Consider the following 16,401-nt stretch of genomic DNA (forward strand, 5'->3'; position numbering starts at 1 on the left):
GAAAAAAGTCCCATTTTAATTCAGAAAAAATATTTTAAAAAGACTGCATTAAATATTTTTCTTTAGCAACTATTATGCCTAAATTTAAGTTATTCTTTTACCACCCACGTGTTATGACCTTCCTTCCTTGGCTTCATAGTTTCGTAAAATTATAGACTATACAAGAAGAAAATAATTTTTAAGACATCGCTTATTCTTGGAAATTTCAATATCTAAATAAACCTGGGTTTGTTTCTCCCATCTCACACACATAGGTTCTCTATTCTTACAAAAGATTTACTTATAATAGATTATTTATAATTGTTAGACCAACAATTAGTTTATCATGTTGTTCTCAAATTTTCTGAAAATCTGAATTCCATTGCTCAAACGGTTTCATGAATGACAGGGCAGAGTCTTCATTAAACTTCGCCCTGTAAAACACAATAATGAATGGTGTTATTTCTTGTACCATTATGAAAACAACATTCAAGACAAAATTAAACTCACATACTATCATACTATATGAAGGAAATAATAGCAGTTTAAATATTTTGATAGAAACCTCAGAAGTAAAATTAGATTTATACTGATTTCAGAAGTACTTTTTCCTAACATAAAAGTCCCTTCTCATGCGGCAGCTTTTGGAAACTAGAGAAGTTTTGCCAAACCTATCAATTTTCAAAACAGTATTAACTCCAAATAGTTTATTTTTCATTTTTTCTACAGAATATAGATTCTCACAAAAATATTAAAAGAATTACAAGCACAAGTGTTTGACTAAGTTCTGCATTTCCCATTTTGGCACAGCCACAGTTTAGTATAAAGCAAGAGCTAAGTGTTTAACATATTCAAATTGACCTTTCTCTACACTGGCAACCATGGTTAACTAACAATTATTAGATTCTACTCATCTAAACTATATTCAAATAATTTCAAGAGTGAATTTAAAATACTAGCAATCGAGGAGTAGTACACCTCAATTGTTACTTAAAGCAGAAAACCATAATCTTCACTGGCTTCTATGAAGCCACTATAAAAGCAGAGGTCACAGAGTCACCTGCCTAGAGAACAGTCAAGTCAACTATTTTCACTAGAGACTCAAATAAACAGAAGATGATAACATTTTCATAAGTGATATATATATATATTAAAATTGATATAAACATGGTTCTTTTTAAAATACTACTTACACTGCAACTTCATGTGAGTGCCAAATTTGTTTCATTTTTTGGTCAATTCCCTCAACGGCCTCTTGGGCAGCTGTTTCCATTCTGTGTCTCTTAGCACTAAGAGCAGTGTTAATGTGAGCTGTATGAAAAATTAGCATTCATTAGAATTCAATGTTGAAGAAAATTGCTTTGTTCCCATATATTAAATTAATTATGAATTTGAGTAATGCTCATAAATTTGGGTAATATTCACTCAAAAGCAAAAATATTTAAAGCTACATTTCAAAATATTGTTAAAGTGATACCACACAATTTTCATACATTGAACATACAGTATTTTGGACATTCTGACTAGGTATGTTCAATCAGCAAATTGGAAATCTAAAACTTTGAAATCCAAAACATTTCCAGCAGCTATAATACATTTATGAAACAACAGATGATAAAACTTGTACTGTGACACCTCGAAACAGAGCACATCTTTAAAAAAACTGATTATATGAATTATAAATAAAGGGGCCTAATATTAACTATTTTTGTATGTGTAAGGGTTGCCTGCATTTAAGCCTATGCACCATGAGCCTGGGTCTCACTGAGTCCCAAAGAAGAAATTGGAACCCCATGTACTGGAGATAGATAGCTGTGAGCCACCACTGGCATGCTGGGAATCAAACTTGATTACTCTGAAAGATCAACCAGTGCACTTAAACCGGTGAGCCATTTCTCCTTCTCTTATTAAGTATGTTTAAGAATACTGTCCCCAGTGGATGAAGAGAGGAAACTGGGCAGGAGAAGGAATGGGGGGGGGGAGCACAAGGGGTCAGATGTGGGGAAAATGGGGGGTGAGAAGGCTGGGAACAAGAAGGGAAACTGAGGGGGGATATCTTTTTGTCAAGCATGAGGCCTGTGACAGGGAAGGCTCCTGGGAGGACATGGATGTGACTCTAGAGGAAACACCTAAAAGGTATGGGGGGGGGGGCACAAAGACTGAAACAACCATCTTCTAGCCAGGCAGGATTAGTGGAAGGAGGGAAACAACAACCCACCAACAAAACCTGTGAACAGAATTTACTCTGCCTACAAGATGTGCAGGGAAAAAGAGGAAACAAAAATTGAAGGACTGTCCAACCAATGATTGGCACAACCTGAGACCCACCGCACAATAGAGAGCCAGCCCCTGACACCATTAATGATGCTCTGCTATGCTTGCAGACAGAAGCCTAACTTGACTTTCATCTGGCAGGCCAGCCAGCTGATCAAGACAGATGCTGAGACTTGAAGCCAAGAATGGAGCAGAGCTCCAGGGGTCCTGTGGAAGCGGTGGGGGAAAGATGGAAGGATCGGGAGAGGACAGAACCACTTAAGAAAACCAACAGAGACAACTAACCCAGAGCCATGGGGGCTTACATAGACTGAGATATCAACTAAGGAGCATGCATGGTCTGGGCCTAGGCCTCCTGCACATATGTGGTCAATGGGCAGCTTGTTCTTCATATGGGCTGCCTGGAGGGGAGGGGTAGCTCTTTCTAACATGGGCTCTACTGCCTGCATTTGGATCACTTCTCCTGGCAGGGCTGCCTTGCCTAGCTTCTGGGAATGAGGATGTCCTTAGCTAGTCTTGATGTGACTTGATGTGGTAGGGAGGGTTGATACTGGGAGAAGTGTTTTCCCTTTTCAGAGGTGAAGAGGTGAAGGGGGAAAGAAAGGAGGAAGGGGCCACCCTTGGGATGTAAAGTAAATAAATTGAAAAAAAAAATAAAAAGAATACAGTCCACTTGGTTGGGTTTCTCTGTCCCTGTAATCTTAACACCTGTGAAGTTAAGTCAGGTTAATGCCAGCCCTATAGTTGTGTGTTTCAACTTTCTCAAAATAAACTACAGTGAATATTCTCCCCAAGAAGCTTATATAACTGATCCTTGACATTGTTCTTAAAGCAAAAGGAGGGGTGTTGTTGCAAAGGCCTTTAATCCCAACATTCAGGGAGGAAGAGGCAGGAGGTTGGATGTGGGTTCCTGGCCAGCATGGTCTACCGGGTGAGTTCCAGGACAGTCAAGGCAACACAGAGAAACTGTCTTGAATAAAAACAAAGCAAAAACAAAAAATAAAACAAACAAACAAACAAAAAAAACAACACAGGTTTTTTTGGCTCATTTTAAATTTCTTACTGATTATCAAAGATTTCACCTTAGTTTATAATTTATTAGAAAGAAAAATAAGGAGTTATATCACAAGCTTCAGTTTTATACTGCCTTATCCTAAAGACAGACAGTGAAAATATGAGGAAATAAATTAAATATAAAAACTGATATAGAGCATAAAAGAAGAAACTGATATATAGAAATAGTATATCACTTAATCTGTTCAAAGAAGTATAAAGACTTTTCTATCTGTTTTTTTCTTCTGAAATTCTATTGAAGTCACATCCTAACAACATTATGGAAAAGTATAAGGAAGAATATCTGTGAAGCTAAATCACAGATGTTTATTAAAAATCTTATAAATGAGAACAAGGTTTCAAAGAGCAGACATTGGTTAACATATTCTACGCAAATTACTACGGAGTTTTCAACAATTTTATTAAAATATAATTATCTCCAAAAACATACCTCCAATTTTTCCAAGAGTAGTCTCTACCTTTTCCCTATGAAGATACCACATTTAAAAAGAAATTAAAGCTGACACTGTAGTTCAGTAATAGAGCATTTCCCAAGCATGCACAAAACCCTGTTAGATATCTAACACTATGACAAACACTGTTTAATTACGATTCATCAGGTATAATAGTTTTGAAGAAAGCAAATGTCAAATTGTTTTACATATGCTACTTGTTGCATAAATAAGGCAAACACATTTCTTGACTACATTATTTACAAACAACAAAATTTAATTATTTAAAATAATTAAAATTATTTTTACTATATTACCCAGCATCCAAAAACAGTCCTGTTGGACTTTGTGTCCCACGTGAATCAGTTGGTAAATTCTGTTCTGTTGACAAGAAAAAAAAAAAACAAAAACATTTTTGACATTAAGTATTTCATTTTAAGTAACTGAAGTAAAGCCTAGTGTGGTGGCAAATGCTTTTAATCCCAGCACATGGAGGCAGAGGCAGGCAGACCTTTGTGAGCTCAAGGACAGCCTGGTCTACAAAGAGAAGTCCAGGACATTTAGGATTGTTACACAGAAACAGAAAAAAAAAATTGAAAAAAGAGAAAAGAAATTGCTAAGAAACACTTCAAATAGCAGATACTATTTGAAGTTCTTTCAGACACTTGACCTCACACCTAGAAAGTGCCCACAGAGGCCCGAGGTGTTGTGTTCTGCATGAAGCTGGGGTTACAGGGAGTTGTAAGCTGCCTGATGTGGGTGCTGGGAATGGAACTCAGGTCCCCAGGAAGAGCAGTGAGTGGTCTTAACCACTAAGCCATCTCTCCAGCCCCAAATGTGAATTTTAAACCTTATTCTAGTGGGCTGGTTAGTGGGCCCACATCCATTCACCCCAACTGGTTGACCATGGCTCCCCCTGTACAACTCCTGGGACCCAGCCCCTCCCCTTTGGATGCAGCCTTATCCAGTCTCCCTGCACATGCAGCCCCGCCTCCCGATACAAAGCCCCGCCTCCCAAGGTGCCGCCCACCACAGGGTGCCCCGCCCCAGACCCGAGTTTCTGCCGCCCTGGAAAAGGCGCCTAGCAACCCGCACAGGACAGTGCACAGCTTTCAGCCAATCAGCGCGGCTCCCGCCCGAGACGGCCTCCTCGAGGTCGGCTACCTCACCCTCTCCTCACAGTGGGGAGAGGAGCAGCCGGCGGAGGAAGCAGACCGAAGGTGTGAAGGCGGCTGTGTCTTGGGGCGGTAAACTCGGTTCAGCCAAGGGGAGGAAGGCGAGGAGGGGAGCTTCGGGGTGAGGCAGAGGAGTGTGAGGACGGGAGGAGGGTCCCCCTCGAGGGAGGCCCGGTCCGGGGGCCATTTTAGCTGTGAGGCCAATCCCGGTGGTGTTCCCTGAGGCCGCTGAGGGGAAAGTGGAGGGGGTGGGACTCGGGGAGGCCTCTGATGGGAAAGTGGAAGGGGTGGGACTCGGGGAGGCAGCTGACGGGAAAGTGGAGGGGGTGGGACGCGGGGAGGCAGCTGACGGGGGTGAACCTTACACCAGGCAGCTGAAGGGCAAGTGGAGGGGGTGGGTCTCGGCGGGAAAGTGGAGGTGGTGGGACTTGGGGAGGCCGCTGACGGGGGTGAACCTTACCCGAGGCAGCTGAAGGGAAAGTGGAGGGGGTGGGTCTCGGCGGGAAAGTGGAGGTGGTGGGACTTGGGGAGGCCGCTGACGGGGGTGAACTTTACCCGAGGCGGCTGACAGGAAAGTGGAGGGGGTGGGACTTGGGGAGGCTGCTGACAGGAAAGTGGAGGTGGTGAAACTTGCTGAATATTGGGCCTTGAACAGATGTTAGGAAATCCTGGATAAGAGTTAGAAGAGAAGAGGAGCTGGGGAAGGTTCTAGGGGTGAGGAGGCTCTGGGTAGGGGGAAGGAAGATCTGGAGGTGAGGAGCTGGGACGAGAAAGCAGAGAGGAGGAACTTCCTAGCAGCAGCTAGAAAGGAGGGTCTGGAGAAGGACTAGAGATTAGATGGGGAGAGGAGAACTTGGGGAGTCCTTAGAAGTGAGAAGGAGCTGGGAAGGATTAGAGATGAGATGGGGATGAGTAATTGGGGAGCTACTAGAAGCAAGGAGGAGCTGGGAAGGGTTAGGAGTTATGAAGACCTGAGGAGGTGTGAAGACTAGCTAGAGAAGGTTGAGGAGGGGCTGTGGGTGATGTGTTGAAGATGGGCAGACTAGAAGGAACGAGGACCTACTGGATGAGGAGGATCTGGGAAGAGGTTGGAAGTAAGGATGAGCTGGAGAGGGTTTCAGGAATAAGACTTGAGCAGAAATTAAGGCGTGAGAAGTAGCTGGAAAGGGATCAGGAGGATGTGAGGCTAACTGAAGTTGAGAACAGGAGAGAAACAGGGAACAATTAGGGTTGTGGAGAAGCTGGCCAGAGGTTTTGGGTAAAGAGGAGCTGGAGAGGGGTAAGAAGCAAAGAGGAACTGGGGGTGAGGAGCTGGGCAGTGGCTTAGAGATAAGGAAGTCCTGGGGAGGAATGAGGAAGAGCTAGGGATGAGGAGCTGGGCAGTTGTAAGAAACAAGAAGGTAAGTGGTAGCTGGGAATGGGTTGGGTAGGAGAATCTAGGAGAGCTTGAGGTGAGGGACTGGAAGCAAGGGTGAAGCTATTGGTGAGGATTAGCTAGGTGGTTAGGACGAGATGGGGATTAGTTAAGGGTAAGGAGGAGCTGAGGGGAAGGGTAGGACCAAGGATGAGCTATGATGTGAGGATGATACAGGGAAGAGCTATGAGTGAGAAGGTGCTGAGAAGGTGTGGGTAACAAGGAGGGAATGGAGTAAGGAGGAGCTTGGAGAGTTGAAGCTAAGGAGGGGCTAGAGGTAGGATCTTGGGAGGTCGTGGAGTTTAGAAGGTGCTGGGTAGTAGTTTCCAAGGAGGAGGACCTGGATAGGAAATAGGATGAGGATGAACTTTGTATGGTTTGGGGATGTCTGGGGGCAGCAAGAACTGAGGAGAACTTTAAAGCAGGGAGAAGCTAGGGGATGAAGAGGTAAGGGTTCCAAAACTGCTTGGGGGGAAGAAAATCTGAGGAATGAGATGTAGTAAGGAGGAACTGGGGAGCAGATGGAAGGAAGGAGGAGCTGAAGGTGAAGAGGAGCCAGGGAGAGGTTACTGGAGAGGAGTAAGGGGTGAGGAGGAACTGGAGAGGGTATTAGGTGAGGTGGAACTGGAGAGAGGATTGGAGTAAGGAAAAACTAGGGGATCAGAGCTGGAAGAGATTGGGAGAACAGAGTTGCTGGGGAGTGTCTGGGCTAAGAAGAACCTGGAGGGCAATGACAGGCTAGATTGAGTAGGGAGTGAAAGTTTTTAGAAGTGTTATAGAGGACTTGGGGGACTAAAAGGCATGTAGGAGCTAGTGTCAAGGATGGGTTCAAGGCTCAGAAGGAGTTATGGATGAAAAGGGAGTGTGGAGCTCTAGAGCTACTGGGCTAAGATGAGTTGGGAGCCTAAGGATGACAAGGGGCCCAGGGAAGTTGGTTCTGGGAGCTCTGGTAGAGTTTGGGGCCATGGAGAAGCTGAGGAGCAAGTGGAGCGCAAAATTGGGGTTGGAAGGAGACAGAAGGAACCAGAAGGGGACAGAGAGTAGGGAGTGAGTGGGGATGGCATGGCCTAGAACAAGAAAGAATGGGAGAAACAACTATAACTGTATAACAAAGATGGATTCAAACTGGTGATTCTCTGGCTTAAACTTCCTGCATACTGGGATCAGAGGCATGTACCACTATATTGTGCTTTTTCTGTGTTTCGTTTTTGTAAGAGAGGATATTTTGTAAAGTGGGATATTACTTTGTAGCCCAGGCTGGCCTAGCTTGGATTGGCTTTAAACTTGCAATCTTCTGCCCTTTCAACTTCAGCACCTTAGATACCAAGACCTTTCCTCCCTTTAGAGGTGGGGTTGTGCTTGGATGGAACCTAGGTCTTCTTACATGCCAGGCATGAACTTTACCAGTGAGCTACATTGCCAGTGCTTGGAAAGTTTAGCTTTTAAGATTTTTTTGTTAGGATAAGGTTGTTGTCATTCTTGTGGTCTATTTTTCTAGTTATAAATATTTAACTTTGCAAATGATATACAAACTTACACGTTTGTTCAAGTTTATAAAGAACTAGCAAAAAACGATACCAAAATTCATGTCATTGAGTGGATAGGTGCAAACATTTGCAAACCAGGTTAAACAAACATTGGGTTAACTTCTTTTTTACATTGACAATTGACAAATTATTTACTTTTTGATCCACTAAGGTAAGAAAATTAACACCATTATAGTAAAACATCTTAATTTTATATGATAATTTTCTAAGTTTAACTTAAATGATGCCTTTGGAGTCAGATGGTATGAGAGATTTTTTTTTCTTTCTGTGCTTTAAAACAGGAAACATACAATTATGTTTCCACATGGACGAAATGATTCTGAAGAATCTGAAGGGACAACAATAGAGCAAGAAGAGCACATGATAATTTATCACTCTGATAATGATCAGGATTCCAGTGCTTCACAGACGGGTGATATTCTAGGTATAAAACGTCAAAAGTTGGGGGCTGGCAAACTGGCTCGGGGCAAAAGCGTGTTTTCCAGGCAAGCCAGAGAGGACCTGTGTTTGATCTCCAGAATCCATACAATAGAAGGAAAGAATTTACTCCAGAAAGCTGTCCTGTGACCGCCACATGGATGTCTGTTGTAGACACGTAATAATAATGTAAAAAAAAAAATTAAAGATTACAAATGTTGAGGATTGATGTCTTCTACTTCTTTTGTTTTGAACCTAATGCACTTAATTTATTCCATGGAGTTTGCTCTTATCTGATCTTCATATCCATGTATCTAAGTTCTAAAAATCCATGTAGTGTGTCTTATATTTGAAGTTCTAACACATCAATCAATAAGTAGTATATAACTTGCTATATAATCATATCCTAGAAAAATCTGAAAATTTGTTTCTATGAGTGGTCATGAATTCTGATTTAACTTCTGTAACCTTTAAAAAATTTTTGAATTCATTTAACTAATACAGAAGCTTAAGTTGTCAAGTGTCTGAAAGAACTTCAAATAGTGTCTGCTATTTGAAGTGTTTCTTAGCAATTTCTTTTCTCTTTTTTCAATTTTTTTTTTTTTTTTTTTTTTTTTTTTAGGTTTTTCGAGACAGGGTTTTTCTGTGTAACAACCCTGAATGTCCTGGAACTCTCTTTGTAGACCAGGCTGTCCTTGAGCTCACAAAGGTCTGCCTGCCTCTGCCTCCATGTGCTGGGATTAAAAGCATTTGCCACCACACTAGGCTTTACTTCACATACTTAATGTCAAAAATGTTTTTGTTTTTTTTTTTTCTTGTCAACAGAACAGAATTTACCAACTGATTCACGTGGGACACAAAGTCCAACAGGACTGTTTTTGGATGCTGGGTAATATAGTAAAAATAATTTTAATTATTTTAAATAATTAAATTTTGTTGTTTGTAAATAATGTAGTCAAGAAATGTGTTTGCCTTATTTATGCAACAAGTAGCATATGTAAAACAATTTGACATTTGCTTTCTTCAAAACTATTATACCTGATGAATCGTAATTAAACAGTGTTTGTCATAGTGTTAGATATCTAACAGGGTTTTGTGCATGCTTGGGAAATGCTCTATTACTGAACTACAGTGTCAGCTTTAATTTCTTTTTAAATGTGGTATCTTCATAGGGAAAAGGTAGAGACTACTCTTGGAAAAATTGGAGGTATGTTTTTGGAGATAATTATATTTTAATAAAATTGTTGAAAACTCCGTAGTAATTTGCGTAGAATATGTTAACCAATGTCTGCTCTTTGAAACCTTGTTCTCATTTATAAGATTTTTAATAAACATCTGTGATTTAGCTTCACAGATATTCTTCCTTATACTTTTCCATAATGCTGTTAGGATGTGACTTCAATAGAATTTCAGAAGAAAAAAACAGATAGAAAAGTCTTTATACTTCTTTGAACACATTAAGTGATATACTATTTCTATATATCAGTTTCTTCTTTTATGCTCTATATCAGTTTTTATATTTATTTCCTCATATTTTCACTGTCTTTAGGATAAGGCAGTATAAAACTGAAGCTTGTAATATAACTCCTTATTTTTCTTTCTAATAAATTATAAACTAAGGTGAAATCTTTGATAATCAGTAAGAAATTTAAAATGAGCCAAAAAAACCTGTGTTGTTTTTTTTGTTTGTTTGTTTGTTTTATTTTTTGTTTTTGTTTTGTTTTTATTCAAGACAGTTTCTCTGTGTTGCCTTGACTGTCCTGGAACTCACCCGGTAGACCATGCTGGCCAGGAACCCACATCCAACCTCCTGCCTCTTCCTCCCTGAATGTTGGGATTAAAGGCCTTTGCAACAACACCCCTCCTTTTGCTTTAAGAACAATGTCAAGGATCAGTTATATAAGCTTCTTGGGGAGAATATTCACTGTAGTTTATTTTGAGAAAGTTGAAACACACAACTATAGGGCTGGCATTAACCTGACTTAACTTCACAGGTGTTAAGATTACAGGGACAGAGAAACCCAACCAAGTGGACTGTATTCTTTTTATTTTTTTTTCAATTTATTTACTTTACATCCCAAGGGTGGCCCCTTCCTCCTTTCTTTCCCCCTTCACCTCTTCACCTCTGAAAAGGGAAAACACTTCTCCCAGTATCAACCCTCCCTACCACATCAAGTCACATCAAGACTAGCTAAGGACATCCTCATTCCCAGAAGCTAGGCAAGGCAGCCCTGCCAGGAGAAGTGATCCAAATGCAGGCAGTAGAGCCCATGTTAGAAAGAGCTACCCCTCCCCTCCAGGCAGCCCATATGAAGAACAAGCTGCCCATTGACCACATATGTGCAGGAGGCCTAGGCCCAGACCATGCATGCTCCTTAGTTGATCTCTCAGTCTATGTAAGCCCCCATGGCTCTGCGTTAGTTGTCTCTGTTGGTTTTCTTAAGTGGTTCTGTCGTCTCCCGATCCTTCCATCTTTCCCCACCACTTCCACAGGACCCCTGGAGCTCTGCTCCATTCTTGGCTTCAAGTCTCAGCATCTGTCTTGATCAGCTGGCTGGCCTGCCAGATGAAAGTCAAGTTAGGCTTCTGTCTGCAAGCATAGCAGAGCATCATTAATGGTGTCAGGGGCTGGCTCTCTATTGTGCGGTGGGTCTCAGGTTGTGCCAATCATTGGTTGGACAGTCCTTCAATTTTTGTTTCCTCTTTATCCCTGCACATCTTGTAGGCAGAGTAAATTCTGTTCACAGGTTTTGTTGGTGGGTTGTTGTTTCCCTCCTTCCACTAATCCTGCCTGGCTAGAAGATGGTTGTTTCAGTCTTTGTGCCCCCCCCCCATACCTTTTAGGTGTTTCCTCTAGAGTCACATCCATGTCCTCCCAGGAGCCTTCCCTGTCACAGGCCTCATGCTTGACAAAAAGATATCCCCCCTCAGTTTCCCTTCTTGTTCCCAGCCTTCTCACCCCCCATTTTCCCCACATCTGACCCCTTGTGCTCCCCCCCCCATTCCTTCTCCTGCCCAGTTTCCTCTCTTCATCCACTGGGGACAGTATTCTTAAACATACTTAATAAGAGAAGGAGAAATGGCTCACCGGTTTAAGTGCACTGGTTGATCTTTCAGAGTAATCAAGTTTGATTCCCAGCATGCCAGTGGTGGCTCACAGCTATCTATCTCCAGTACATGGGGTTCCAATTTCTTCTTTGGGACTCAGTGAGACCCAGGCTCATGGTGTATAGGCTTAAATGCAGGCAACCCTTACACATACAAAAATAGTTAATATTAGGCCCCTTTATTTATAATTCATATAATCAGTTTTTTTAAAGATGTGCTCTGTTTCGAGGTGTCACAGTACAAGTTTTATCATCTGTTGTTTCATAAATGTATTATAGTTGCTGGAAATGTTTTGGATTTCAAAGTTTTAGATTTCCAATTTGCTGATTGAACATACCTAGTCAGAATGTCCAAAATACTGTATGTTCAATGTATGAAAATTGTGTGGTATCACTTTAACAATATTTTGAAATGTAGCTTTAAATATTTTTGCTTTTGAGTGAATATTACCCAAATTTATGAGCATTACTCAAATTCATAATTAATTTAATATATGGGAACAAAGCAATTTTCTTCAACATTGAATTCTAATGAATGCTAATTTTTCATACAGCTCACATTAACACTGCTCTTAGTGCTAAGAGACACAGAATGGAAACAACTGCCCAAGAGGCCGTTGAGGGAATTGACCAAAAAATGAAACAAATTTGGCACTCACATGAAGTTGCAGTGTAAGTAGTATTTTAAAAAGAACCATGTTTATATCAATTTTAATATATATATATATCACTTATGAAAATGTTATCATCTTCTGTTTATTTGAGTCTCTAGTGAAAATAGTTGACTTGACTGTTCTCTAGGCAGGTGACTCTGTGACCTCTGCTTTTATAGTTGCTTCATAGAAGCCAGTGAAGATTATGGTTTTCTGCTTTAAGTAACAATTGAGGTGTACTACTCGATTGCTGGTATTTTAAATTCACTCTTGAAATTATTTGAATATAGTTTAGATGAGTAGAATCTAATAATTGTTAGTTAACCATGGTTGCTGGTGTAGAGAAAGGTCAATTTGAATATGTTAAACACTTAGCTCTTGCTTTATACTAAACTGTGGCTGTGCCAAAATGGGAAATGGAGAACTTAGTCAAACACTTGTGCTTGTAATTCTTTTAATATTTTTGTGAGAATCTATATTCTGTAGAAAAAATGAAAAATAAACTATTTGGAGTTAATACTGTTTTGAAAATTGATAGGTTTGGCAAAACTTCTCTAGTTTCCAAAAGCTGCCGCATGAGAAGGGACTTTTATGTTAGGAAAAAGTACTTCTGAAATCAGTATAAATCTAATTTTACTTCTGAGGTTTCTATCAAAATATTTAAACTGCTATTATTTCCTTCATATAGTATGATAGTATGTGAGTTTAATTTTGTCTTGAATGTTGTTTTCATAATGGTACAAGAAATAACACCATTCATTATTGTGTTTTACAGGGCGAAGTTTAATGAAGACTCTGCCCAGTTATTCATGAAACCGTTTGAGCAATGGAATTCAGATTTTCAGAAAATTAGAGAACAACATGATAAACTAATTGTTGGTCTAACAATTATAAATAATCTATTATAAGTAAATCTTTTGTAAGAATAGAGAACCTATGTGTGTGAGATGGGAGAAACAAACCCCGGTTTATTTAGATATTGAAATTTCCAAGAATAAGCGATGTCTTAAAAATTATTTCCTTGTATGGCTTGTAATTTTAGGAAGCTATAGATCCAAGGAAGGAAGGGCATAACACGTGAGTGGTAATAGAGTAACTTAAATTTAGACATAACGATTTCTAAAGAAAAATACTAAAGGCAGTCATTTTAAAATGTTTTTTTCTGAATTAAAATAGGATTTTTTTTTTTAATTTTAAAAATTTGGGGATTAAGCTTTAGATCAGAGTGACAGTGTTTCCTATGCATATTTGAGGCCCACAACACCACCAACTTTTACCAAATTGTTAATACTGTTTTTCCTTTTGTATTTATAGAATGATTTTCAACAACAAGAAAAGATTTTTCAAGAATCCAGATTTATTCATATGCAGATCCTGAGAACAGTTAAACATGTGCATGAACAGTTCTTAAAGGTATACTGTACATAACTGTATGTTTTTTAAAATCGAGTGTACATTTTTCCTTTTAAAAATAAGATAGTTTTCATATTGAATTAATTGCTTCTAATTGATATGGTAATTAGATCTTTAGCATTCTAATAGTTTCATGATGGTTATTAAAGACAGAAGATGGTAAGTTGTGAATTTTCTATAGGTATGTACTTCACATGTGTTACAGCTGTACTTCCAGTTTAGTCATTGTTCTTTATTGAACTGGAAAGAAAAACTCTACATGTCATTTTTATGGTTCTTTTGTCTTTGCAATCCCAGTATATATTAAATAAGAAAGGCTCAAAATAAATACTTTTTAAAGATTTAAGTCAAAGTATCCCCTGGAACTGGAGTTACAGAAACTCATGTTCTACCTTATGAGTGCTAAGAATCAAATCCAGGCCCTCTGGAAGAACAGTCAGTGTTGCTAACTGCTGAATTATTTCTCCAGACTCAGGGAGGATCCAAATAGAACACTTTTTTTTGAACTCGTATTCAGTTTTTAGAATTATTGCAATGGCTAAAAATAACATTATGTATCAAATTGTAACCATAAGTATTATAACTCACAATTTAGTAGTTAAAGATTTGTTACTTGAGAATTAAGTATATGCTAGTAAGTTGAGGTATAAAAAATAATTTTAAAATAAATAGTTTAAAGTACTTTAAAATAACTTCTACACAAGTTTTTCTATGTGTTTACAAATACATCTCTTGCCAGTTTGCTCTGATGTTCCCTGTAAACAGTCAGTTAGTTGGCACCAATAAAGTTATCTTCTAAATAATATCACCAGACATTATTATTATTGAGGAACTTTAGTATAATTTTTAATTTCTCCATAGCATGTTTTCACATTCAGTTATTACTAAAATTCTACAATTTTTATCTCAATAGTACTTCATTATTTCTTTAATTTCTATTGCTGAGGCCCTATTTCATACTATTTAATATTCTCATTATCCTTTGCTTGTATTATGAAAACTGTTTTCTCTGTTCTTCAATCCATGCTTCATAGTCTTGCCATGTTATATTTTTAAAACATGTCTTTCTTCCTATATATCTGTAACTTCCCATTTTATATTCTAAAGAACGTCCATGACATGCATCTCTTTTAAGGTTACATTTATTTTAATTGTCCATTAATACTCCTCTCTGCATAATAATTTTCCCTGCCCCTACTGTCTGGTTATACCCTTCCCCTAAAATATTGTTAATTCATTTTCATTCATTGAAATTGGCTCCTTCTTCAAGTAATCTTGTAAGCATTTCCCACTTTTGACTTTATATTTATAGGAAGCTACATTTTCATCCCCAGTATAATTTTTTTTTGGTATTTGGTTTAAATATTTATTTTGTCTGGAAAAAAAAGAGCAATTATGTATTATCCTCTTTTATTTTTTCCACAGCACTTAACATGGTACTTGTCACTTGGTTGATGATTTATCTCACTGGAAAATGATTAGAAAAGATTAAAAATATCCTTTTAAATGGATAGAACATGCATAAAGTATGAATGCTGGGGAGACTGAGACAAATGGACAGCTGGAGGGTATCCTGTTTAATATAATGAGATACCGCCTTACTTAACAAATATGATAACATAAATTTTGCTATTATTTACTTGAAAATGATCTCATAGTATAGATTGTTTTCACTTTAGTAAATTGATGTCATGCTGACTTTATTTATTTATTTATTTTTGAGATAGGGTTACTCTGTGTAATAACCCTGGCTGTCCTGGAACTCTCTCTGTGGACAAGGTTGGCCTCAAACTTAGAGATCCATCTTAAACTTACTAGAAATATTCACAATTGTTATGTTTGCTGAGAAGATCCTGTGTTTGTTTTTATATTTCTCATTCTCTTTTCTTTAAGAGAAATATCTGTATTTCACAGACTAGCCCTTAAGCTCTCACTCCTTCTAGTTGTGCTTGCAAACTTTGTGATACTCTGATACTCTTCCCTTTTTCCCTCACCTCGTGCTATCTTGACCTTAGTATTTACTAAACTATTTCTTGAGCAAAATGTACCATTGTATCTGCTATAATTATTTTTGACTTATGTTTTGCACTGACAGTAGCAATTTGGGACCTCTTATATTAGAATGTTTTTTTGACTTGAAATGTGTATTACTTAACTATTGAAATTTCTTTTGAATTTTATTCTACAACTTAGAACTTGAGATGGAAACTAATTCCATAAGACTAAGCTAGCCTTTTGTGTTTTAGGATTTGGCAGAAATGGAGGAGAGGAACAACGAACTGCTTACTGGTGCACAAAATGAAATTAAAGATGAAATGAATAAGCTGCAAAAAAATTAGGAGAGAATCTATAAGTTGTATTTCAGATTGGAAAGATAAATTAATGAGAGCACTGCAGTATTTTATTTCCTATGTATTAATAATATGAACTAAAACATAAACCTGTTTACAGTCTCTGTTCCTTAAACAGCAACAGGAAAAGATGGCAAACGTTCAAAATCAATGATGTTTTGATGGGAGGAATATTTGAAGGAGGAACTTAACCTAAGTGATACATTTCAAATGTCAGCTAGGAAACATGGTTTAAGACAAGTTTTAGTTTAAATGATAAGGTCTTTAGCCATTAGTTTGTTTACCTCGTCCTACTTTCTTTCAAATAAAACCCCATTATGCTAGTATCAAATATTCCTGTATGTTCTTTTTTATGAATTTTTCCTTATGACATTGTTGATATTTTTATCAATAAAATTATTTAAATTTGGATATTGGCTGTAGTATACTAATCAGTCGCAAAGTTACAAAGTCAAGTATAGAAAGTTACATTGGTTTTATTTCATTTCTTTTCCTGGTAAGGTCTTAACCATGTTTGCCATGATGGTATCTTACACGATTTAAAAATAAACTTAAGCTCAGGTAAG

The 16,401-nt window shown here is 38.4% G+C and overlaps 1 protein-coding gene across 1 annotated transcript; it reads left to right on the plus strand.

Annotated features, from left to right (window-relative positions):
* The first annotated feature begins 4,915 nt into the window (after positions 1 to 4,915).
* Positions 4,916 to 16,143, plus strand: LOC132649944 (synaptonemal complex protein 3-like). Its single transcript, XM_060374713.1, has 6 exons — positions 4,916 to 4,978; positions 8,176 to 8,318; positions 11,973 to 12,090; positions 12,847 to 12,946; positions 13,386 to 13,484; positions 15,731 to 16,143. Exons 2-6 carry the CDS (start codon positions 8,189 to 8,191, stop codon positions 15,821 to 15,823), a joined length of 540 nt encoding a protein of 179 aa, XP_060230696.1. The 5' UTR covers positions 4,916 to 4,978; positions 8,176 to 8,188; the 3' UTR covers positions 15,824 to 16,143.
* Positions 16,144 to 16,401: the final 258 nt, after the last annotated feature.

Source organism: Meriones unguiculatus, chromosome X (genome assembly GCF_030254825.1).
Source record: "Meriones unguiculatus strain TT.TT164.6M chromosome X, Bangor_MerUng_6.1, whole genome shotgun sequence".
NCBI lineage: Eukaryota > Metazoa > Chordata > Mammalia > Rodentia > Muridae > Meriones > Meriones unguiculatus.

Coding starts and splice junctions, on each gene's coding strand:
- LOC132649944 (XM_060374713.1), top strand. CDS start 8,189: ATGTTTCCACATGGACGAAATGATTCTGAAGAATCTGAAGGGACAACA. Junction 8,319..11,972: donor ACAGACGGGTGATATTCTAG/GTATAAAACGTC, acceptor TTTTTCATACAG/CTCACATTAACACTGCTCTT. Junction 13,485..15,730: donor TGCATGAACAGTTCTTAAAG/GTATACTGTACA, acceptor TTTGTGTTTTAG/GATTTGGCAGAAATGGAGGA.